The sequence below is a fragment of the Pocillopora verrucosa genome, chromosome 7 (assembly GCF_036669915.1).
Source record: "Pocillopora verrucosa isolate sample1 chromosome 7, ASM3666991v2, whole genome shotgun sequence".
Lineage (NCBI taxonomy): Eukaryota > Metazoa > Cnidaria > Anthozoa > Scleractinia > Pocilloporidae > Pocillopora > Pocillopora verrucosa.
Window position 1 is genome coordinate 14881288 of NC_089318.1, and position 25067 is coordinate 14906354.

The 25067-nt window shown below is 36.9% G+C and overlaps 2 protein-coding genes and 1 pseudogene across 2 annotated transcripts; 2 read left to right on the forward strand and 1 right to left on the reverse strand.

Moving 5' to 3' along the window:
* Positions 1 to 809: 809 nt before the first annotated feature.
* Positions 810 to 1715, reverse strand: LOC131792408 (uncharacterized). Its single transcript, XM_059109775.2, has one exon. It carries the CDS (start codon positions 1689 to 1691, stop codon positions 1023 to 1025), a length of 669 nt encoding a protein of 222 aa, XP_058965758.2. The 5' UTR covers positions 1692 to 1715; the 3' UTR covers positions 810 to 1022.
* Positions 1716 to 4199: 2484 nt separating this feature from the next.
* On the forward strand, positions 4200 to 9777 carry LOC131792410 (nuclear nucleic acid-binding protein C1D-like). The gene is made up of 7 exons (XM_059109778.2): positions 4200 to 4374; positions 4831 to 4897; positions 5196 to 5251; positions 5748 to 5802; positions 7264 to 7332; positions 8439 to 8495; positions 8799 to 9777. Exons 1-7 carry the CDS (start codon positions 4228 to 4230, stop codon positions 8876 to 8878), a joined length of 531 nt encoding a protein of 176 aa, XP_058965761.1. The 5' UTR covers positions 4200 to 4227; the 3' UTR covers positions 8879 to 9777.
* A 2400-nt stretch (positions 9778 to 12177) lies between these two features.
* Positions 12178 to 21960, forward strand: LOC131792386 (uncharacterized; annotated as a pseudogene).
* Positions 21961 to 25067: the final 3107 nt, after the last annotated feature.

Genomic DNA, 25067 nt, shown 5'->3' on the forward strand with positions numbered 1-25067 from the left:
GTAACAAGGCGGCTACGGACTAAAGGTAGGGAGAGTTAACACGTTCTAATTCTTGATTTTACTATCATTTTCAGTTTTACTTTCTTTTTTTTCTTATTATATTATTGCTATTACTACTATTATTATTTTTAATTCTTTTTTTTAAGTCGTCATACTACAGAGAAGCTTCGGCAGCATACCGACTCCAGATACGCCTTTAGACTTTTTTCGTTTGCAGCAAAGATCAATTTTCGCTAAATCACAGTCAAAGAGTGTCAAAGTCTACTGTGTCACTAACTCATCTCAAGGAATAGAGGAAAATGCTTCGGTTTAATAGGGCATAAAACCTTTATACAGGGCGTATTTTTTTTTTCATACACTCGGTTCTATTTCTACACGAGGTGGAGAGTAGTGCATCCTCAGAGACTCAAAGGTTGTTCGTCGATTTCTAGTCAGCCCAAACTGAGTTTGAGTTGATTCTGCTTACAAATTTGGAGGCTTCTCAAGTGAGTTTTGAACATCGACTTAAATGAGGAGAAATTAAGAATTGTGCCACCACATTTCAGTGTCTAAGAAGTATAATATAAAACGATATATTGATAATACAATGTATTTATTAGACAGAGTTCAAGAAAACAATCTTTTAGGGGTAGAAAATCAAAAGTCTCAAAATGGTAGAACATCAGCAGAAGTGACGTGTAGTATGAATAAATTCCTTTTCTAGAAATTAGCATATAAAAAACATAAAAATGTAGTTTAATTAAAATGATATATCAAAAGCTCAAGAATATCATCAATGTTAACCTAACCTATAAATCGATCTATCCGTTTATAGTCTGTTGCTTTGATTTTATCACTCATTCATTTTTTTTTCTTTCTTTTCCTAGTGTCAAATAAATAAATATCGATACATCATGGTGTAAAAAGCAAAAATTTTGCAGTGCTAAAATGTAAAATGTTCCTCTAGTTAAGAAAGGCGTGACAGTTAACAAAATCTTATTGGGCTCTTCATGTTGTCTATCACCCATGACCTAACAATGCAACTAGTATTTTCTTGAGTTCTTCTCAAATTCCTTGACCATATCACTCAATTTGTGCATAGCCTCGTAAATGCCCTCACCATTTTTAGCGCAGGCTTCTTGCACATGCCATGGGTTTGCCTTATGCTGCAACAGAGCCAACTGCTGAGCCAACTCGTGCGACCTAAGCGCTCGTGGAAGATCCTGTTTGTTACCAATGACGACCACAGGTACTCCCTCCATCTCTGGACTGTCGAGAACTGCGAAGAGCTCTCGCCTGGCTTCGTTGATTCTTTCCAGATCAGAGCTATCTACGACATAGATTAACCCTTGGGTGTTCTGGAAATAGTGGCGCCAAAGTGGTCGGATCTTCTCCTGGCCACCGACATCCCAGACCGTGAAGGTAAGTCCCTTGCAGGGTGAAACAGTTTCTACGTTAAATCCAATGGTAGGAATCGTTGACACCGTCTCGTTCAACTTGAGTTTGTATAATATCGTGGTCTTTCCAGATGCATCCAATCCAACCATGAGAATGCGCGCCTCACGATGGGAGAAAGAACGGTAGAGCTCACTCATTCGACTGAAAAATTGAGAAAGTGTGATTCCCATGACTGCGTTGTGGTTTCGTCTTTTACCAGGTTTTGTTTGGCGATACTGAACAACACTACTAAAATACGGCGCTTTTATGTTCATAGAGTGCTGTAACTGGAAACATAATTTCTGAATACCCAGTCAGTGCCAACGTGGCTTATTTTGACAGCTCAGATGAGCCGCTAAAAATAGACCCATCGCCAACAGCTTCCTTATGAGCCTCGTTATCAAACGTTCTTGCCCAGTCATCTCGCGGTTGAGGTATTTGTTAATATGGCAGTCCAAGGCTAAGAGCAACGAGATTTGCGAACTAGACTATCCGAAAAAGTCACAAAAGCGATGGAATCGACCCACAAAGCTACGGAAAAAGTTGAAGAAGTATTCAGGTTCCTTTTGGGGACTCCATTGGATGACGTGAAGTGGAAGAAGATTTCAAAATCGTTTTGGTTTCTTACGAGCTGTAATGGTATATTTTTCTTAGTGCGATCGAAATGCGTTTCTTAATCTTTAAGAATTTAACGGAGGGTCCTCTGACTGCTGTGCTTGATCGTAACTTTTTTTTGTTTATTCTTTAGATTAATTTAACTAGGACATTTGGAATGAATGGATAGCGGTCGTGTCAAGTCAGCCGCGATCTTTCACAATGTTAGAGTTGTTGAACGAAATGTTTATGGTCTAGCAAACAAAACAAAAAAGATGACACATTCCCTCGAATACCTCTTGGAATTTAAATCGGTTAAAAAAAAATCTTTGCTTTCATCGACTGTATAGATTGATCGGATTGATGTGTCCGAAAAAAAAAACACATTAATCCCGATAACACATTTCAATCAACTCATCATTCAGTGTATTTCACTCTGTTTATGGCTGCCTTACTCGATAGAAAATTAATCTATGTATTGTTACACTTATAAATATTTCCTTGTGCCTTTTCATTCTAGGTCCAGATAATTCCTTCAATTCAAAGATACTAAATAGAGTTGTACATACTTTAATTGTTTTTCATTGGTGCCATGCATCAAATTTTCTTTTCAAAGAGTCTTAGGAGAGTAACAATGGAATAGATGTGCTTTCAGATATAAACATGTTTTGAACCAATTCTGGTTCAAAGAATTACTTAAAAACACATCAAAGGCAATAAGTGTCAATTAATGAATTAAATAAAATGAAGGTAAGAGTACTGATAATAATAACAATAATGATGATGATAATATTAATAGTGATATTAATATTAATAATAAAGATAATAGTATAAAAGATTGTGATGAGGAAAGGGCATGAATTCCATCTCAATATTGCATGGTTTTTCAAATTGTGTATAGTGAGCTGTATGAAAAGGATTCACGTTGAAGGATGTTTTTATGTTTTTTACTTTATTTATTTATTTTTTTATTCATTTTTTCCACATTGCTTGTCTTTTTTCGCAATTTGCCTTTTATTTCTCCATCTATTTACTCTTTTGTAGAGTCTGAAGTCTGAAAATAATTAAACTGAAAGGTAATCTAAAATTGGTTACTTTCTTAGTATTTTAGTGTTATTTTTATTTATTAATTTTTTTTTTCAACAAAAATTTAACCCCAAAAAATGAGAGCAGACTGTTTGGAATTCCAACCAATCAACCATCCTTTTCAGCTCATTTAAGTCTTGTTGGAAAAATATGCTGTGATGCTTCAGACTTTTAATTTAAAGTTATTTTGCCATAGTCTTTGATGTTTGCCAATATTTCAGTGCATTTTATTTGGAAATGATCAGAGTTTACTTGCACACCTCATAGGCAGGAAAAAAACTAATTGTCTCTTACATGAGAATTATAGAAATTACATTTGCTGTGATTTCAATAACTGTATTTGAAAACTCATTACCCATAAGTGATACAGTTAAATTCTCTTGAGTTTCTCCGATCATATCCCTGATTCTGCACATAGCTTCCTTGATACACTTGCTAGTTATGGCAGATGCCTCTTGGACGTGCCAGGAGTTTGCTTTGTGCTGATAAAGACAGCTCCTGCACCAATTCCTGTGACTCAAGCATATGAGGAAGGTCTGGCCTGTCACTTATAATGATCAAGGGTAATCCCCATGCCTCAGGAGTTTCAAGGATGCTAAAAAGCTCTTTCCTTGCCTCACTGATTCTTCCTTCGTTTTATCCACAACAAATATCAAACCCTGGATATTCGCTAAATAATGCTGCCAGAGAAGTCTTAAGATCTCCTTTTCACCGACATCCCTTAATATGATAGTGACCCCTTTACAAGGTCAAACGGTGTCTGCGTTAAATACATAGGTAGGAATCGTTTCCACAGACTTCTTTATCATGAGGTTGCTGAATATCGTGGTCTTTCCGGCTGAATCCAGTCCGAGCATAACAATGCAGGGGACAAGATTTGCAAGAGAGCTTTGATACATTCCCATAATTACTCGGTTAAGTCTTTGTGTAAACCAAACTGCAGAAATACAGCACTTTTACCATTCTTTTTCAAATGAAATCGCCGCTCTGGGAAACATAATTCAACCCTTTTTTCGGGGTACGCTCTCTAAACTTCCGCACGCTGAAAATAACGCTAGTGTTGAAATTTGTAGGTAGCCTCGTTATCAAGTATTCTTACCCAGTCAGGTCGCGGTCAGGGTAATTTTAAAGATGGCGGCTCAAACTGTAACCGTAGAAGAGCCGGAATTACCCGAAGAAGTCACCGAGTCGCTGGAAACGTTCCACGAAGCTTTGGGAAAAGTTGATGATACATTTAAGTCCCTTCTGGAGACTTCAGTCGATGACCTTAAGGAAAAGGTTCGGTGACATCTTCAGTTTATTTGAAATTTGACCGTGAGTTAAGATTTGCCTTCAATGCCATGTGCTTCTTATAAAGAAGAATTATTCTTAGTTATGATTGTTACTCGTACTTTATAGCCATGTTAAACAGAAAAAGGAATTTTTTTTGTGAAGGATTTGTGTTAATATGAATCATTTTGATATGATGCGATCTTGTGTTTACGGGCCGGGTTGCCTGATGATGAAATATGAAATCCGGAATGCGGAATCCGAAATCCGGAACAGCGATCGAAATTTAGAAAGGTTAGAAAATTATTATTTCCAATACGAAGAAGAGTAAACCAGTTTAGCTAAACTATTTGTTCACAAGGCACAAATTGTACTTGATTCTGAGACATTTTTCCACTTTGAAAGTACATCAACTGTATTTATACTTAGTGAAGTAAAAGTACATGTGTTTGCCTTTCCTTCCAGATGAATCCTTTACAAAGTGCAAAACTGGATTTAGTTGTTGCATATGCCATAAACTCTATGTTCTGGAGTAAGTATCATGTACATGTAAATGATTGTATGAAAACAAAATGTGTGTGATTTATCAGGATAAATATCTACTGTAGATTGCATGTGCATTACGTTCCTGTTGTCAGTACCTACATGGGGATATAATGTCTAATATACACTTAGTGAATCTGTATTGATATATTTTTGGAAGTGGTGTGAGATCTCACCTCTAGAGTTGCTAATTTTTCTTAAAGAGAAGTTAGTTGACAATTAAGACTACAACTTAATTGCAATGAAACATTGATGTCCAAATTGATTTTTTTTTTGTGCATCAACAGTGTATTTGACAACTCAAGGAGTTAACCCACGCCAGCATCCTGTAAAATCTGAACTGGTTTGTAAACTGTTATTGATAACAAACACTTACTGTGTAGATGTAAGACATATTATTGTTTCAATGCTCTGATCTACTCTTTTAGGACCCCTTGTAAATTTACACATGTGGTGTAAGAACAACTACTTACAGTACATTGCGCACAGTGTGACATTGTAAAACAAGCCTGAAAATGGTAGCACAAAATATTTGTTTCTCCAAGTGCTGTTCACATAAATGCATACATGTCTGTATCTATCTATCTATCTATCTAAGCCCATCACTTCTCCTGGGGCATAGGTTGTCAACAACTGTGTGCCAGAGTTCTTTGTTCTGGGCAATCCTTTCTAATAAGCTATATGAGTGGCCAGTCTTTCTGATGTCAACCTTGAGGTCACAACACCAAGTGTTCCTTGGTCTGCCTCTCTATTTCTCTTATGCAGGGGATTCCAGTAGAGAGCCTGTCTTGTGACACTTGATGTTGTACATACATTTACCTTCCCTTTGTTTGTTTCAGGATAGAATAAAGAAATACATGGGTAAAGTAAAAGAAGCTACTGAAAAGAAAGAAGGTACAAATTAGTGGCTTTTGTTTTTCCATTTCATCAACAGACAGCACTTAAGAATTAGTTTGCCCATAACAGTTAACTGACCTTTATGTGTTTATACTCTGTCAACAGTTCACTGCTGTACTTATGTACAGCAGCCTCTCTGGACCATAGGATGGCTCACTTGCTTAGAAAGGAGCCGGGCATGTTGTTTTGTTTATACTAACATTCTCTAGATGTTGTATAACACTATTTGCATTTATTTTCATTTACATACACTTGTTCTTGTTGTAGCTAACTCTCAAGACATTGCGCAGACTTTGCTTGCATATTTAGTCAGTTAGAGCTAGCATAATCGTATTTCTGTATTAGTTGTTTCTTTGCTGTAATTGACTGAGGCAAAAGGAAAGAAAGGTTCCCATGATCTTTGACTACATCTGAGATTTCAGTTCTTAAAATGAAAGTGAAGCCCCTTGCCAAAAAGCAAAAATAAAAAATAAATAGAGAAACATAGAAACATTGATTTAATTGTCAATCCATAGCAAAAGTGCTTGTCTTTTAGACACTGAATGAAATAGAGTGTGAAAAATTCATTTGATTTCAGAATTTTTTATTCATTTTTACAAGCCTCCTCCCTCCCTGGCCTCCTGAAAGTCCAAAAAATTTGAATTTCAGCTTCAGAGTTAGAAAGAAAAAAAATCGACAATACATTTAGGGAAGGCAGGAAACAATAGACAGGGATGTAAACAGGTTGCAAAATGAGGGAGTACTATTCACAGTTAAACCTGTATTAAGCAGCAGGGTATTAAATGGTCACCCTGTATTTAGCTGTTGATTATTAATGTCCTAACATTTTCCCCCTTTTATCACTGTCTATCTCATGTCTGTTTAGCAGTCACCTCTATCAAGCAGTTGGTCCCCTTTACTAAGTCCCAATGGCCTGTCTGCATTGTCCTCTACCTGTATTGAACGATAACTTAAAGGGGAATTACTAAAAAAGAACTAGGAACAATCTTTCAAGTCTGTTTAGCAGTCACCTCTATCAAGCAGTTTTGTCTCCTTTAATGAGTCTTAATGGCCTGTTTGTATTGTCTTCCATCTGTATTGAATAATAACCCTTCAAATAAAACTAAAAACAATCATTCAAGTAAAATTTAATCAATGTTTCTTTCCTGAAATTAAATTTAGAAGTTGTAGTCATAGTATTTTTTAACAAGTTTTTTTACATAAAGTGATCAATCTATGGTCAATTTATGGTTTTCTATGTTAACCCTATTTTGCGGAACCTGTATTAAGTGGTCATCTTGCATTAATGATGGTAAGAGAGTTTTCATAATTGAACACTCCAATAACTTTATTGGATTTTGTTATGAATTTCTATTTTTACTTTCCTTAATATATTGTAAACCACAAGTTGAAGGCAAATGTATCTTTTAATTATGTATTGATGTATATTTATTTACATGATTGTATTTCTTTTATTAGCTTCTTTAAGAATAGACAAAGGTGCTGCAAAGAGATTTGTCAAGAGTGCTTTATGGCAACCAGATACTGGTAAGCAACTTTACTCTCTTTCACATTCTTTGATTGGTTCTTAAGACACCAGAATTTGTTTTTGCCTTTTGATTATTTCCTTTGTTAATGTTGTATTTTATCTTTTTATGTGCATTGTTTTTACATTTCAACCCTTTACACACTAACATCAGTATGCATACTCTCCATACTTTCTCTATACTTTTCTTAAGGTTCTTAAAAGGAGAATTTGTTCAACAATCAAGAGGTTCTTTAGTTGTTGATCATTACCCTTATTCTCATGACCTTAATGTTTTATTCAGGGCTGATATTGCAGGGAGAAAGTAGATGCCAGTCACTCTTAGGGGTTAAAGGGCTAAGAAGTACATTGGTGTGGAAAAGAGCCAATTAGAGAAAGGGATAATAGATCTGCTGTGTATTAAACAACAGAGACATAGAAAACAACTAAACAAGTAATAAACAAACAAACAAAAAATGTTCTTCCTTTTGGAATTTTTTTTTTCAGTTTTGAGTAAGTTAGAGCTTACTTTTAATGTTTTCTTGGATCCATTTTTTTGTTATTTTCATTTTGTTTTTTGGTTTACATGTATGTTTTGTTGTTTGGTACCAGTCATTATTTACTCCTACTTGCAAGTGGGAGATCTCCAAATCAAAAGGTCTGGGTTGGAACCCTGAGTGGGTCATCTTGTTTGTTAAAATACAGGAACTATCAGATTTCACTCTCCCGTGGCCTCTGTAGTTCCACCCAGGAACATCAAGAAAACTTGATTAACCAAGAGATTAATCACATCATGTCCTGGGGGAAGGCAATATTCCTACCTGTAGTTGATTCAGCCTGCTTCAAACTGGGTATAAGGTCCAGCAGTGGGGTGCAACTAGGCTGTTATAAGACTTGACCCATAGACGGACCTTACGTGTACTTCAAAATGGTGACAACGTTTGTGTTCTTTATGTCTACGAAAAGTAGCCCTCTTTGCCTAGCTCACATCCTCTGAATTGCAAAGGAATCTTTGGCTTGAAATGAGGTGAAGAGAGCCGATTGTAATTGAGACAAAATAATGGTCATTTTTCTCCAGTGTAGAACAGGGCGTATTTGTATTTACATGTAATTTGAAATTTTTTCCAAGATAAAGGCGCGACTTCGGAGACATCACAGAAGGAAGTAGAAACCCCACGTGAAGAAGGTGAGGACGATCGTGTTTTATTTGTTTGTAATTATGTTTTGGACTTTCTTGTCGTCATTATCTTCATCGTCGTCATCACAATTGTCATTACTGTTGTCGTTGTTTCAGTGGATTTTGTTTATGGTGGATGGAGAGTTCTTTGATCTAGCTGTTGAAAAAATTAAGAGAGGAACGATCAAGTACACGTAGAGCTGCTAAAGAACAAATGTTTATTTCCAGCATCTGTTCACTCTAAATATACTGCAATATACTTCTTGCACCTACGTGCCCTTGACGATTGTGGCGCATTTTGTTTTTTTTCAGAATCAAAGAAGTCTGAGAAACGAAAAAGTGAAGGGAAACTTGCCAAGTCTACCGAAAAGAAGAAGAAGAGGAAGCGTTAGTAGCAAGGACAAATTAAATCTTTCACCTAGCCTAGATTTCAAAGAACTGTTACATCTATTTTGGAGGAAAATTGTGCGATTTACCCAAGAATTGTTTTTCGCGATGTACTATGCACTCACAGTGAAAGAATGAAGATGAATTTAATGACAAAAGACAACGTGTTCACTCTCCTAGTAAAAGCTAAGGAAGACTCAATCTCGGACGTAAAGGAAGTAAAGGAGATTGTTTTAAAAAAAGACCGGAGCGAAATCTCAATCGGGAAAGTTTCTAATGGTCATTCATTTGAAAATGATAGGAATGCTATTTAACGTTGTACACGATCAAGTCCAGAAAACAAAAAGGAAAAAACATATCTGAGCTTAGAAATGTGTGGGTCTTTTAGCAACCTTTACAAGCCAGGAGTAAATTTTAATTCTTTTTTTTGTTTTGCTGATTAGAGCAACAGCTCTATCCTGTAAATTGACTCTTCGAGCGGAGCTAACTTGAGGGATCGTATTAAATGATTATGCAACAATATTTGAAATGAGTGAAAAATACGTGTGTGGACCATGGATTTGCCTGTAAATAGTTCAGATAAAGTTTACGACTTGTGTACGTGAACGACTTGGAGAAAACGGTCCGATGCCCTTGGAAATGATCTCGAGTAATCTCTTTCTAGCTTTTTTTCTCAAGGTTAACACGTCACGTAGCATTTCTTTGAGTAATTTCTCTTCCCAGCAAACTCGTGAAAATTTGTTCGCCGTTTGGTCGGAGCTTTGTTTGTTTAGGGGTTTTTTTTTTTAAATTCTTGTTTTAGACTGAGGTTTTGGTATATTTTTTTGTATGTTCTCTATTTAATATCTTTCTGTTTTGAGACAGTTTTGTGCGTTCCATCAACAAATAAATGTTCACCACGAAATAGTGTTTGAGAGCGACTTCTTTTAAGACCGAGTGAGTGGTGGCTTATCGACCGAAAAATGACTATCCTCATGTGTCGGTCAGAGCTACCTAATAGTAAACTTAGAAAGGTGGTGAGGTTTTTTGTCTTTGTTTTGTTTGTTTGTTTGTTTTTTTTTTCCCAAAATTGCTTCCTTATTCCAGAAAATTCGCGAAAACAGAAACGAGCGTCGGTAGCCGTAAAGTGGCGGAATTCAGTGCTCCGAGTAGGTGCAAGTGAACTTTTCTCGTGAAAAGCGCAGAAGAGAGTAAGCTCGTTTAAATTTGATTGATTTGTATCGGAGGGATTGAATATGTTCTAAGTCTAAAGCGGAACCATTTCATTCAATTTGGAGCTCACGGAACACTATTTAAAATCACCAATATTTCCAATTACTAATATCGCAGTTCATAACAAATTCTCAATTAACATTTTTCCCATGCGGTGTATCTCGGGATGAAAATTACTTCAATCACAAAAAAAAAATTATCTCTTTCCGTTCTTGCGGTTTTTCGGTCACGAAAATTTCGCGTTTCTGAGATCACTGTATCTCTGGGCAAATTATGAATGTTCAATTTTTCGACTATGTGTCACGTTTTTTGATATTCACTATGTCCACTTGGACATTCGCTGATGTTTATCTGCTTTACCCTTTTGTATTTGAAGTAATTTGGGACCCAAAGAGTTGAACGTTATTCGTAGGCGCGGGGGTGCGTTTTACCTAGATTCTTTAATTGAAGGAGCAAGAGTTAGCAGATGTCCAAACTACGAGGTGTTCGCCACATCAATGTGTCCACCGGTGGGAGTTGACTGGAAATTGTTGCTTTCAGTTCATCATTTGGCGTCAAGTGGTGATATTTGGTGTGTTCTTCTTGAGACCTTTAAATAATTTATTAACGAATAGCCGGTCGAACAAGCCTCAGAGAGGAATTTCTTAAATAACTACTTCTGTAATTTCGGAGGGATTGAGTATGTTTTATGTCTAAAACGGAACCATTTCATTCAATCTGGAGCTCACGGAACTCTATTTAAAATCACCAATATTTCTAATTACTAATATCGCAGTTCGTAACAAATTCTCAATTAACCTTTTTACCCATGCTGTGTATCTCGGGATTAAATTACTTCAATCACAAAAAAAACATTATCTCTTTCCTTTCTTGCGGTTTTTCGGTCACGAAAATTTCGCGTTTCTGAGATCACTGTATCTCTGGGCAAATTATGAATGTTCAATTTTTCGACCATGTGTCACATTTTTGATATTCCCTATGTCCACTCGGACATTGGGATTTCGCTGATGTTTGGGGACCCAAAGAGTTGAACGTTATTCGTAGGTGCGGGGGTGCGTTTTACTTAGATTCTTTAATTGAAGGAGCAAGAGTTAGCAGATGTCCAAACTACGAGGTGTTCGCCACATCAATGTGCACGTGTCCACCGGCGGGAGTTGACTGCAAATTGTAGCTTTCATTATTTGGCGTCAAGTGGTGATATTTGGTGTATTCTTCTTGAGACCTTTAAATAATTTATTAACGAATAGTCGGTCGAACAAGCCTCAGAAAGGAATTTCTTAAATAATTACTTTTGTTTTGCTTGACGAGGGAAAATCATTGACTGAGTCAATTTTGTGAAAAGCATTTATTTGAGTTCTGACCTGAAATAATGCTTGCTTCGAAAACATTGTTGGCGCTCATCGCTTGGATTTGTCGGATGTTTTGCCTCTCCCTTACCAGCCATGGTGAGATCGATTTCTTCTTCACCTTATTTTAAAATTAATGGTTTGGTTACTGCAAGCAATCCAGGCTGTAATTTAACATGTAAATCATACTGAAAGTGTTAGTTACTGAATTTGGAGACTGGAAAATGGGTGATAAAACGACTTAACCGAAAAATTCTAGTTGATAAATTTTTGGCTGCAAATGGCAAACCTAAATTGAAATCATTATGAAATTTAACTTACAGTTCCAACTAAACCTTTTGCATTTATTGTAATAATGTAGAGTATCGTGACATAAGTCAAGATCTTCAAAAATCTTTTAATTTCCAAGCTATATCGAAAACGATTCTGAAAGCTAGGAAGTATCAAAAGTAATTTTTTCTTGGTTTGACTGTTACTTTCGGCTTGGAAAAACGCGACTACTAACGTGAATTGTGATATAAAACTGTAACATTTTTGCTAAAAGGTAAGTACCCTTATTCTTTTGATCTCGTCAAGACAGTCTTGAAAAGGATTTGAGTTCAACTGTCACCTGATATTCTCATACATGTATCAGTTGTTCATCGTGTTGTGACAGCGAAAATACACACTTGTGGGCCGAACATTCATTGCAAAGAATATTTACGCGCAGTTTCTTTCGCAGTGGTCGATGTTTGCAAAATTATGCGATGCTAAATGGGAATGGTTTGAAGATCAAGTTACTCCTAATTGTCAGCGATGTAATCTACATCAAAAGTGAATAAAACTTGGAGGTAATAAACAAAGTATTTGTCGCCTTAGTGAGACCGAAGGGGACCAAAATTGCTGCTTATCTTCTCTGGTCGCTGGGGAGGAAAACATTTAAACGCAACTATGTTCAGAAGTAATTGGGAAAAAAATTTGAATTTTAAAGGGCCTGGTTCACCGTTATCGAAAGAATCTTAATATGCTCTTTTAAATTTCATGTTCTAAGTGACGATGGTAATAATGTTGGTAACGATGATTAGGTTAGATATCCCGTGTGAAAACATGCGCATGAAAGATTGTTGCACAACTTGTTCCGGCCAATAACGAGATCTCAGGTCTCAGTCCAGGCTAAATCATTGTCACGACTTATGTTTTTCGTTCACAGATACGTGTAGGCGATACGTTAAATTTACTACTGAAATAAAAGGGTCTGCGCTTCAAAGTCATGTTATTAAGAATCTAACACTACCAGCTAATGTACAGGACTCTTGTAGAGTTCAGTGCGTTATGGAGAGTCAATGCCTGTCAATCAATGTTGGACCTCATATCACAGGTCGAGTATTATGTGAACTGAGTGATTCTGATCACACGAGTTACCCGTACCAAGAGAAGGTTTTACCTACACTGGTACTGAGGTAACTAAATTTATCTCGTATGATAACCATCAAATATATTATTACTCCCAAATCACATCTTCGATAGTTTTCAAGTTGGTTTCAAACTAAATGATGCATGTCTGTAAATGGTCCACCTTTAATCAAATCAAACTTAACGCACAAGAAGTATACAAATGATGATAGAGTGAAAAGACTATCGTCACATTTTTGCCTGCTCAAGATGCCCTGCATGTCTTTCACTCTTCTCAATCAAACCCTTAAGCAATAAATAGATGAACAAGAAGAAAGAGAAAGCCTCATACATCTTTCCACGGTGAGCTAACATAACCTTTCCCCCTCCTTTTCCCCTCCCCTTTCAGCCCATCCCCCATTCAAACCACTTAGGAGGTTAAATCAACAAATAATTTATTAACTCAGGAGCCAACATCAGTTGAAAGGAAAGTCCTGAATAACTCATCCCAAACACCAAAAAATATTCCTAAGATAAATAACGACCGTCTTTAGCTTTTTTCTTCCTTTTTTTTTTTTTTTTTATCTGATCTTTCCTCAACAGAACCATTGCTTAGAAAGTCCTTGTTTAAATAATGGTACTTGTTTAAGCGGGTTTTCTGAGAAGAAATACTTATGCGTGTGTCAGAATGGCGATCAAAAAGGAAACTGTGAAAAAATCGAAAAACCTGCAACAACCTGCAAGGCATTGTATGATAAAAAAAGGCAAGTACGAGTACATCACTTTCATAATTTTACAGAGTTTAAGTCTGGTTGGGTATGATGGTCAATATCACCTTGATGATCCCCGATAAGGCTGAGGAGGAAGGGACGAATGTATGGAAAGAAACAAGGCTATAAAATTACGAGCGACCTGGACTATAGGAACGGTAGCAGAACTGGATTTGAGCTTAAGCTTAGCCTCCATATGATCGCCGGGATTATTTCAGTCGTGTGCCTAACGCTAGCTTGGTTAAATAGGCACCCTGTTTCCAGGCAATTTATGCCATGATTTCTTCTTTGAATACAAAAACTTTGTTAACTTTCCCCACGAGCTCCGCACTATCCCGATGTCCTTTTACATGACCAAAAACCTTACCTTGGGGGGGGAGGGTTGGTCTAAGTCCCAGGTACCAATACCTGCAGTTCAATTGGCCTAAGTGGATAATAGCTCTAAAACATGATAAATAACACAAAGTCACAATCCTATGTTTATTCATAGCATTGTTAACTGTTTCTTTCATCTAGGTTTGATGGCAACAGAGCCTATGAACTGACAATTGAGTCAGTAAAAATTCCTGTCTATTGTCACATGACTGATGATCTTGAGGCATGTGCAGGTGGTGGATGGACACTTGTCGTGAAAATGAACGGGAGTAAGGTACAGGGAATCGCTTCGTCGTTGCTATTTAATTCAAACCAAACTACTGCAACGTACTCTGTTTATCTCTCATTTTTCCATCCTTCCGCAATTTGTTCATAACCGCCAAATTCAATACTGAAATTAAAAAAAAAAACAACCAGGATTCGAAAATAACTTCTGCACTCGATAGGTGAAAGCTGGAGGCTAATCTGGGTAGATAGCTAAAGTACTGATTATGGAACTATAACTTTAATGATTGCACAGGGTAAAATAGAGATAAATAATTAATTGAGTTAGCCTAAGACATTCCTCTCCTGATTATTTGTCCAATGAAAGCAACCGGGCAAGTCATTTGAATGACTTGCTCGAGTACTTTCACAGAACAAATCAAAATTTCCTACCATCACAAAATTCCGAGAAAGATGAAATGAACCGTAGTAACAACGTTTCCAGAATACGTTACTCATATTTTTCCATCTGTTTGTGTGGATGTGTGTTTGGTTTGTTTTTAATTCAATTTTCGTTTAATTCGTAAACAGGGAACTTTCCATTATGATTCCAACCTCTGGACCAATAGAGAACCTTTCAACTCTCATGGTGGAGAGACTGGGTTTGATTATGAGGAGACTAAGTTGCCCACCTACTGGAACACGTCCTTCTCTAAGATCTGTCTCGGAATGAAAATCGGCCAACAAATCAACTTTATTGTTATCAACAAGCAAGCAGATTCTCTCTACTCACTGATCGCTGATGGAAGATACCGCGCCACCTCACTGGGTCGTAACACGTGGAGGTCATTGATTGGTTCTGAGGCTTCACTACAGAGTGGCTGTAACAAAGAAGGGTTCAATGCTGCTTGTACCTTGGCAAAACATTCCCAAGCAAGGATCGGTATTATTGGAAACAATCAAAACAACTGTGCGTCTTGTGACTCAAGGATAGGATTTGGGACTGCAGGAAAGCCAAATAACAATATTTCATGCGGGAACAGGGCGCCAGAAAATGCTGATAATGGTGAGAAACTCATCAACACATATGGATATATCTTCGTTCAGTAAGAAACAAACGGTATTTCCAAAGAATATTAACCTAAATTGCAGCCATCATTATCAATGTAAATAGATGAACAGATTTTATAATACAAACCGCCATTAACTATTTGATATGGAATTTCTACATCCATTTTCAAATCTAGTTAAAAACTGTGTATATATATATATATATATACATATCTGAGTGAATTTACAAAAACATACCTCGCCAATAAAAAATACAATCTCAAAGCTCAAAGTTAATATCCAAGAAAACACCTTTCAAACTTGAAAATTTCCCCAACTCTCCCCCACCCCCAGTCAAAATGATCTAGTGCCCTAGAGGGGATGCCACAAAGGAAAGGTTTGACTCTGAATTTATGAACAAGGTCCAAAACAGGTAGCCACTGGCAACCCACCTTTCGATAGGTTGGTGGCTGGGCTGCATGCGGGCAGTAGTCTTTACGTTAAGCCCTGCAGTTTCTTCAGCCAACCTGGCTTGAGGGCGGGCAGTGCCCGCCTTAAAGCGAAAACCTAACCACAAGGTTTTTGTCGACTGGGCCCTCTCCCCTTAAGGCATGTGTGACACTCAACCCTCTTCTTATCATGGAGTGTTAGCCCAGTGGCTGAGGTGTTACCGGGTACAAGCCTGACTACCAATCCTACAATGCAGGCTTTAAACCACGATGAGCCCCTTCGAGCCTTAGAGAAAAATGCCAGTTAGCCAACGGGTTTCAAAATCCTACCCTTACCACTCAGCCCTCAGGTTTTTGCAACCCCTCCTAAGCCCACTGCTTTGGACTTTCAACCACCCTCCAACCACGGGGTGTTCACCCACTGCCTGAGCTCTCGCAGGGCACGAACCTGAGTGTCAATTTTGTGACATAGTGGGCATGGTTTTGGAAATCCAAAAAGATATATTTTTTGAACCTGAAATAACAATTAAAATGCCAAGAACTGCCTGATTCTTGGAAATTTAAAGAAGGCTCGCTCACTTTTTGCCGATCTGATGACCCCGTGCACTGGCAAAGCACAGACTATTGAATTCCTCCTCTATGCAACATATTTCCCTGCTCAAAATTTTCCTGTTGTTGATTGTGTTTCCGTCGAGAGAGAAAGCCCTGAAATTTATATGAACTCTTAACAAGTTATCCGAGTACACATTGCCTGTATGAGGAACTGTAATCACTTCGTAACATACACAACAGTACGTGACCAAAACATCTTGAGATTGCGAAATTTTACAACCACGTGCTCTGCTTTTGTTAATTACCATGGGGAAAACCTGTATGTCTCAAAATAGAAGAACTCAGAGCGCAAATTCACAGCGTACCCTGGCCCCTTAAGTGAAGTCGATATATCATTGTGCGTATGTCATCGCCTTCGAAGCTATCGTGTTGCCTCTCTTTCAATTCTGACGGTCATCGTTCTCCAAGGAGCACAAGACGGGTGCATTCTCCTGATAATTCATTATGTTTCCTTGAATAATACGTGAAGGAAAATTTGTAAAGGAGAAAAAAGGGGCGGGAAAGGTCGATGAAGTTTTTACCCCACGCGAATATCTAAAAACCACCATTTCCTGTTAGAAAATTGAAGTATGAATTATACCTCAGTTAAAGATTATCGTTAATATCCCCGAGTGAATGTCATTGAAGTTCATGGAAATTTTTTAATTGATAACACATGAATGCAATCACTTTTACTTTCTTTTAGTTAGTATGAACACTTAGTAAAATGTCAGCGACAACTTAGCTCATTTCTTTAACTCTTTTGTTTTACTCGACGCTTTCTCCAATTACTGAGTTAACAACGGAAAAACAGAGCGCTAATTAACGTAGCCTGTCGAACTGTTTTCGCTGATTTGAAAGATATGTTCCATGTTTATGGCTGTTGCCAGAAACAAAAGAAGGAGAAAAGAAAGAAAAAGTATATTTTGAGTATTTTTGTTATTATTCGTAAACTTTTGACAAACTTAGGTTGACAACATTGCTTTTTTTCAGGGTTAATGTATTCAACTGAGACATTTTAATCTAAACTGTGAATTGGTAGAAAACGCATTAGGATTAGAGCAATAATAACTCCTTATTTAAAAAAAAGAGAATGATATTTTCACTACAGCGCAAAAAAAATAATGCAGAAAGTGCTGTTTTTTTTTTGTTCCTTTCTTTTTTTGTTTTTGTTTTTTTTTGGATGGTTCCTAATTAATTCAATTCAAAGATCTCTAAATTAAGGGCGCTAATTGGCTATAACAACAACTAATTGACTCCTTCAGAACTCACCACTATTACGCTCTTAAAAGTATCACAGGACTGCCGCCAAATTAGAGCCTTCTGGACTGCTGAAAGCAATATCATTATACCGTGAGCTGAAAGCTTCATTCTGATTCACCATGTTTTCTAGGCTTATCGCTTGCATTTTATCCGCTTATTTAGCTACGATGGCTCAGGCGATCTGCTCTCAAGGTTAGTCCAATTAAATTCGTGTTTAACAATACTATTTTTAATTTGACGACAGTGCTTTTTGAATACGCCAATATCGTTTTAAACAATGATTCAAGCCTTTATTCCTAAATTATTTCTGGCAACTTTTTCGCTTGGCATACCTATTGCGATTATACTTTAAGTTTTTTTGTTGTTTATTCATTTCCTTCTGAAATGGAAAGCAGGCACAGTACTTGATTACCGGCGATGGCAGGCTTCCTCTGAATGCACAGCGTTGAAATATGTTCCATCCATCATTAAAAAAAAAAAAAAGAATCCTCCCCCGAAAAAAATGACAACAGCAACATCAAAGCAAAACATTTGCTTTGATATGCTGTAAAAACTACCCAGATCAAGAGGAAAAGCGAAGTTGGCATTTATCAAACGAAGTTAAGAATTTGGATGGCCTAATCTGAAACAACCTCAAAGCTAAAAGTATCACAAATGGTAAAATTCCTTTTGTTTGGCTATTTACATGAGCTCATGACCTCTGTGGTAACTAAATTTATTTTCCTCTCTAGGATCAAACCTTCTGTATGGAGATGAAATCTGTTACACATCAAAGCATATCCGGAAACGTAGCTTCATGAAAGACACCTTCAAGTATTTAGATATCCCTCCCGTTGAGGCAATCACCGTACATGATGACTTCGATTGCCACTCGAAATGTCTGGAAAATTCAAAGTGCCATTCTATTAACGTAGCTGCTTCTAAAGCGGCTGATGGAAAGCTTTGGTGTGAGTTGCTGTCTTCGGATAAGTACAAAAACTTTACCATGTACCATGTTAACCAAACTTCCAATCATTATTTTCGGAAGGTTAGTGACTTTGTGATAAGCTCGTGATATGTAGGGGTTTTTAAGGACAACAACTTCTCTATTTAACTAAAGATGAAACGTTACTGTGAAATATTGGGGGAAAATATTAAAAGTATACAAACACAAAAGACAAAAATCTTCCCCACTCCCTTCACCCAGAAATTGAAATTATGATTCACTTTAGGCCACGAGGAAGAAGGAATTGTGACGCTGTGAAAATTATTTAGTGACTTGTAAAACAAAAGGACACTGGGAGAAATAAAGCGATATTTAGGATCCTAGTTTTGGGCATATATTGATGGAGTGTGTCAGTTGCTTTTTTTAAAATGCACTCATAAACGACCTTTGTCTTTGTGATTCGTCTTTGCAGTCACCCTGTTCCTCCTTCCCCTGTAAAAATGGTGCTACCTGCGTCCCAAATTATGACGACGACACGTTCCACTGCATCTGCAAGAAAGGGTTCAGTTCTAAATTGTGCAGAACCGGTACATATCGAAGAAACTTTGTTTTCTTTTGTTGTTTGCTTTGTCGTTGTTACTTCTCGCTCAACATGGAATTTAGAAGTGGGACCTACGTTTATCGAGAGAACCATTTTATTCCATGGGTTATTAGTCTGGGATACATCTTATTTTACGATCTTAAGCGCATATTTGCTGATTACGGAATTCTTTTATGTGATCTGGCTTCAGCAAAACCGAATCATATTCAAATGATCTTGGTCGTCCATTTGTACGATGGTTCTTGATTACTTTAGAGCTTTTCCATGAATAAAATTTACCTTTTGCATTGTTAGTTTTTTATTTCTACTTGCTTGTTTCTTTACCGAGAATTATGGTGTATTTCTTTTTTTTTTTTTTTTTTTCCTTAACTGGTTTTTATTATGTTTTGTCTTTTGTGTTATTGTCATTTGTGCCGTCGAATTATCGTCATTTAAATATTCCAAGACTGTCAATAACAGCAACACAAGAATTGCTGCATATTAAAAAGCATCTCGACTTACTGAGCTAACATTTGAACTTTAACATGTTTTTTTACAGCTGTTGCCAGCTCTTGCAAAGAAGCGTATGATTTACACAAGTGAGTACCACAATAATGCTTAAACAGTTTCAAACTCAAAGAACACAAATAACAATTAAACATGGTCTGATCAGAAGACCTTAACGAGTCCGTCTGATTTTCTCATAAAGCTGCCGTGTCTTTGCAAATGCGAAAAATTAGCTGGAAAAAATTGGAAATTAAAATAATTAAAATAAATGAAATAAAATATGATAAATTAAATCCATCTATCCATGAACATGTACAAAATTTTAAAAATTCAAGGTAAAACTCAATGATATGAGCTGTAGTTTATTTAACGAATAAATAAGCCTTGACTGTGTTCTGTTTTGTTGGAAAGCTCGCAGGAAGCTGCAAGAGCACAAAAGAAGTGTAGGGAGACGCAGTCGAGCGTTTCTCCCCATTTCTTAAGCTGGAATTTTAACAGTTATTCTTGTTTGGCTATGATTTTCATCATTCCTGTTTTGTTCTGTTTTGGTTTTTGGAGGCGAAACTTTATATACCAAACGGGTGTTAGCTGTGTTTGATTTTATTAATGTTCGTAAGCTTGCAATATAACCGAGCGTGAAAACCTTCAAAACTCGGATTGTTTATTTCGTTTTCTCTTTTTGTCTCTCCTCACGTTATGATAACGTAAACTACGGCGCTTGCCATGTTTACAAACCTTTATTTTATTCTCCTGTTGCTATTTTCCGGCTCGCTTGTTCTGGAATTTAATTTTTAGGTGACGTAAAAAACCTTGAGAGTCAAGTCCGGGAAATCGTGGGACATAGTACAATTTGGCAATTGGCGTGACAGCTTTAGCTCAGCTCCGATACTCTGATATAGCACGCTCTTTCAACCAATGAGAGCGCGCGTTATATCCGAACTTTATTATAAATTCTCTTGACAGTATGCATGCGTGAAATGCAAAGTTAAGCAGTTTCATCTTGATCCTTTGTTTTTCTTTTCCATAGTTTTACACAAGATGTGGTGGCGAGAATAAAACTTCCAGCAGCAAACTTTATGGTTCAGTGTCACAAAGAACTTTCTGGATGTGGTGGTGGTGGATGGACACCGGTTATGAAGATTGATGGCAGTAAGGTGTGATTTACATTTTCTTCTTGAGAAACATTGATTTGCACTTTAATTTATATTCACTTGATTAATTCATTACTTCCTAATCATTTAACTTTTAAATACATATTTTATAATTTCAAAAATAAGCCTCATTTTTCATCTCTGGTCAATCTGCGATCTTTAGGTATTTATCGTCTGGGATGGGTAAAGGACGGGGATCACACTGTTTTCCGGGGAAACGGAAAAGCATAAGTCGTCCCTTACAGAGTATAAGGGAGAAGGGGGGGGGGGGGGGGTTTGGAGAATTGACATCTAATTAACTGACAGTGTGAGGGGAGGAGGGATAATAAAAATATTATATATGCGTTATTGACCAAGTGCGAGGTCAATATGGCTGGATACTGGCTGAGCTTTTTTTTTTTTTTTTTTACGTTTTTATGGACCGAGAGGAAGTAGTAAACCCAAGGAAGTTGTCTAGTTTTCTTTGCCACCTTTTGAGATTGTCCAAAAATTATAAACTTTATGTGTCCGCTCCAGAGCAGGCAATCCCGCTCGGGTAGCCAATCAGAACACGGTACTCACTTCTATTGCCCACTGGCACTACCAGCAATATAATAAATAGCCATATTGGGGAATCAGGTTAATTTTATCATAAATAGACAAAATTCCTCCTAGCCCACACAGGTGATAAATAATGACCTTCCCAAATCAGCTTATCAAAATCTAATTTTCTTGAATACTTGCTTGAATTGTTTGCAACTACATAAAATATCATCCATTTCGACCCAGACCACTTTTCATTACGATTCAAAATACTGGAAGAACAAAATAGATTACAACCGTCATGCTGGAAAGACTGGATTTGACGATCAGGAAACCAAGCTTCCTACCTACTGGAACAGCTCTTTTGACAAAATCTGCCTCGGTATGAAAATTGGTGAGCAGCGCAGGTTCATTCTTATCAACAAGCAAGCTGAATCACTTTACTCACTGATTGCCGATGGGGAGTACCGTGCTACCTCCTTAGGTCGAGATACTTGGAAGTCGCTGGTTGGTCCTGAAGCATCATTGCAAAATTTGTGCAACAAAGAAGGATTCAATGCTGCAGAATACAGCGGAACGTCCATATATGCTCATGTAAGAATAGGTGTGATATCAAATGAACTTAACAACTGTGCAGGATGCGACTCCAGGCTTGGATTTGGCGGAGGAGGACAACACGATGACTCCAACACGTGTGGAAACGAAGCTTATTATCTAGCAGATAACGGGAACAAAAAAATCAAAGCAATGGGATACATATTTGTGCAGTAGTATTTGGAAGGAACGATATAAAGTTTCCTGTCACAAGTACAACTTTCTATTGTCATTTTTTATGTCTTACGTACAATCTTCGTAGTTGTTGTCGGCGCTATCATTATCGCTAGTATGTTTTTTTTCTCTTTTAATTATATTCCCAATGTAAAAGAACTGTAACAAAAAGAACAACTGCCCTCACTATTTTATTTTTCAACTGATGCGCTGGAGACCAAGATACCCACCTGTTAGGTCAAATCTTTCTCCAAAAATTCCCGCGGCATGGAGATCTACGAAAACGTTACTTGCAATGTCATAAAACAACGCGCCAACTGTACTCACTGACTTCTGATGAGCAATGTTGCATTATCCCACTTAGAGGCATCACTTGGAAATAGTTTGTTTGTTCACAAGTCTGTTAACTATCTTACCGTAGCAAAGGACTAAAAAAAAGAAGTTCACATATCCAGGGCTTCTAGAATCAGGTTAAGTAGAAGAGGAATCGCATTTATTTTATTTCATTATTTATTTTGTTTGTTTGCTTATTTTTCATTTTTTAATTATAATACATAAGTACAAATGAAAAGAATTCACAAACAGTAATGCAATATAATATCACTGAAAATTTAACTTGTGGCGAGGAAACCTGTAGGAAAACCAAGAGGCGTATATGAGCTACAGAATCCTCATATTTTGCAAAAGTAAGGTATTAGTTATATGGCGTGATTTCGACACAAAATATTTTGGGTTGAAAAGGAAATTAAAAAGGACACACACTTAAAACAACCACAGCAATAGCAGGCACTCAAAGAAACATATACCCAACTAGCTTGAGAAAAGTAAGAAAAAAAACGAGAATGAGAGTAATGTTCGCAATTTAGACTTAAACAGAGAAAGTGTGCCAAAATTTTGGATTACTATATTTAGCGAATTGAAAAAGTTAAGTCTTTGGAAACACTGGTGATGTTGCACTCAGCTGGGATTCAGATAATGGCGTCGGAAACAAAAACGCCATAGGTTACATTTTTCTTCCAATAAAAAGAGACTGTCTGCAGCTACCATTATGCACATAGCTGACCTCCTACGTACCCGCCAACTCATTGAGGGTTTTGTTTAACCCTTTAACTCGCAGAAGTAATTAACATGAAACTTCTCCCTATAATATCCATAAATTTTTCAGCAAACAATGAGAATATTCATACTTATTAATTAGAAGCTTCTATCTTGATTTAGCACCAAGTTTTCGTAACTTATTTACAGAGAAATGTGAGAATCAAAAATCTGATCCCGGGAATAAAAGGGTTAAAAGAATTATGACTGTAATTACAAAATTTAGTTCACTTTTGATCAGCTTTCTCATACAAGAGAATATAAACTGATCTGTTTCCTCGTGAAATTTACCTTTTGGACTTTGGATATTAGTTGTTTGGACACTCGATTTGAGTATTTGCCGGAGGGTGTGGTTGGTACAAAAAAATTAGCAAGTTTTCCGCATTCTAGACAAACTTTGAGGACATTGGAGGCAGTTATTAACTTGTTTATCGATGGGATTTGTTTCGGGAAACCAAACCAAACCTTACCTGTATTTATAATAGCCCGATAATTGAAATCTACTTATAACCGTTAGAAGTTCTGAAAAACGAATTTGCTTATATATCATCGAGAATTTTGTTAGAAAATTTCTTAACAATAACTTCACCTCCGATTCTTCTCAGAGTGCTGCTCGAAGGAAAAATTGTTTGTGTTTTAAATTACCGTACATCGGTCCTTTTTCCGTCGAAACGCAACCCAAAATTAAGAAATTAGTTAGCACACCCAGTTTAACATTAAGAATTGGTTTGGGGTCAAGGATCCTATCCCTGCGGGTTTACGATCGCGAGTTATTTATAAGTTTTCATGAGCAGGCTGTAGTGCCTGTTATGTCGGTGAAACCAACAGACACGTCGCCACTCGCATCCCCACAAGCTTCCAATTGAAAATTGTCATGAAGCCATGCACATCTTTTGGGAGCAGCCGTCTTTAAATTTCGCAGGTCGAACATCTTAATTTATCCCTTTCATACTAATTAGTCTCCCTTCTTAGCTTAAATAGTTTGACTCTTTTTTGTTGTTAATTTATTCTTGTTAACATCTCAGTTTGTTACACTATTTATTGCATAATTTCATTTTATTTTTCGTTATACAGCTGACGATGTATTAAGTATGTCAAAAAACGAACTTCAAAAGCATCATATGGTTCATCAGTTATATCATAAATGTTTTGAGTTATGGACGCTTTCGAAGAGCACTGTCTTTTTTCTTTTTATTTCTTTTTTCAAAGAATATCATTCACTTCCTGAAGAGTATCGCTGTTGGAGGATGTGCTCCATTTTAGCAATAACGGAGATTTTTAATGGATTGCGATGAATGGAATTCTCTTGAGGCCATTGTTCAAACCGATGACCTCCCTTATTCCACAATGTAAATCAAGACGAAATTTACGCAAATGAAACTTCAGGTTTATATTTTATTAGCAATAGCGCAGAAAAGATAGGCCTCCTCGCAGGCATAACTTTCGACATATTTACGATCACTATCTACCTGCGCTGTAACACCTTAATATCAAACGAAACTAATAGGAATGTCAACGCTGTGCGGAAATTGCACGTTGGATGGTTATGATGCGATATTCCCATCAAACAACTAGAATTGGCCAATTTTTCATCAAGACAAATGGTTAATTGAGACTTGGGGTTGTTGGATGTGTAACCGAAAATAGAATTTACCTGATCTCTCTAAGGCTGTGAAATTGTGAAATAATCTTATGATCCTCTTACTCTCTTTTCATTGGTAGCTAATAAAAATTCACTTTTCTATAGTTCCCCCTTTATAATTTGTTGATCCCCCCTAAAATCCTTCCCCCCCCCATCCCCAGCTTCTAATCACTGATCTCTTAGTATTTATTTATTTTTATTCCATCTATAAACCCTTTAACTCCCAGAAATGTTTAACACGTAACTTCTCCCTCATCCAGCAAAAAAGTAAGGAGAATACTCAAACTTATCATTTAGAGTTTGTTATCTTGATCTAACGCCAAATTCTCCTGACTATCTACCAAGAAATGTGTAACAGCTGGAGGGGAGAAAA

Excerpts from the sequence above, each read along its gene's own strand:
- LOC131792408 (XM_059109775.2), bottom strand. The coding sequence starts at position 1,691 with ATGAACATAAAAGCGCCGTATTTTAGTAGTGTTGTTCAGTATCGCCAA.
- LOC131792410 (XM_059109778.2), top strand. The coding sequence starts at position 4,228 with ATGGCGGCTCAAACTGTAACCGTAGAAGAGCCGGAATTACCCGAAGAA. Across the intron at positions 4,898-5,195 it reads CATAAACTCTATGTTCTGGA|TGTATTTGACAACTCAAGGA; the intron begins GTAAGTATCATG and ends GTGCATCAACAG. Across the intron at positions 5,803-7,263 it reads AGCTACTGAAAAGAAAGAAG|CTTCTTTAAGAATAGACAAA; the intron begins GTACAAATTAGT and ends TTCTTTTATTAG.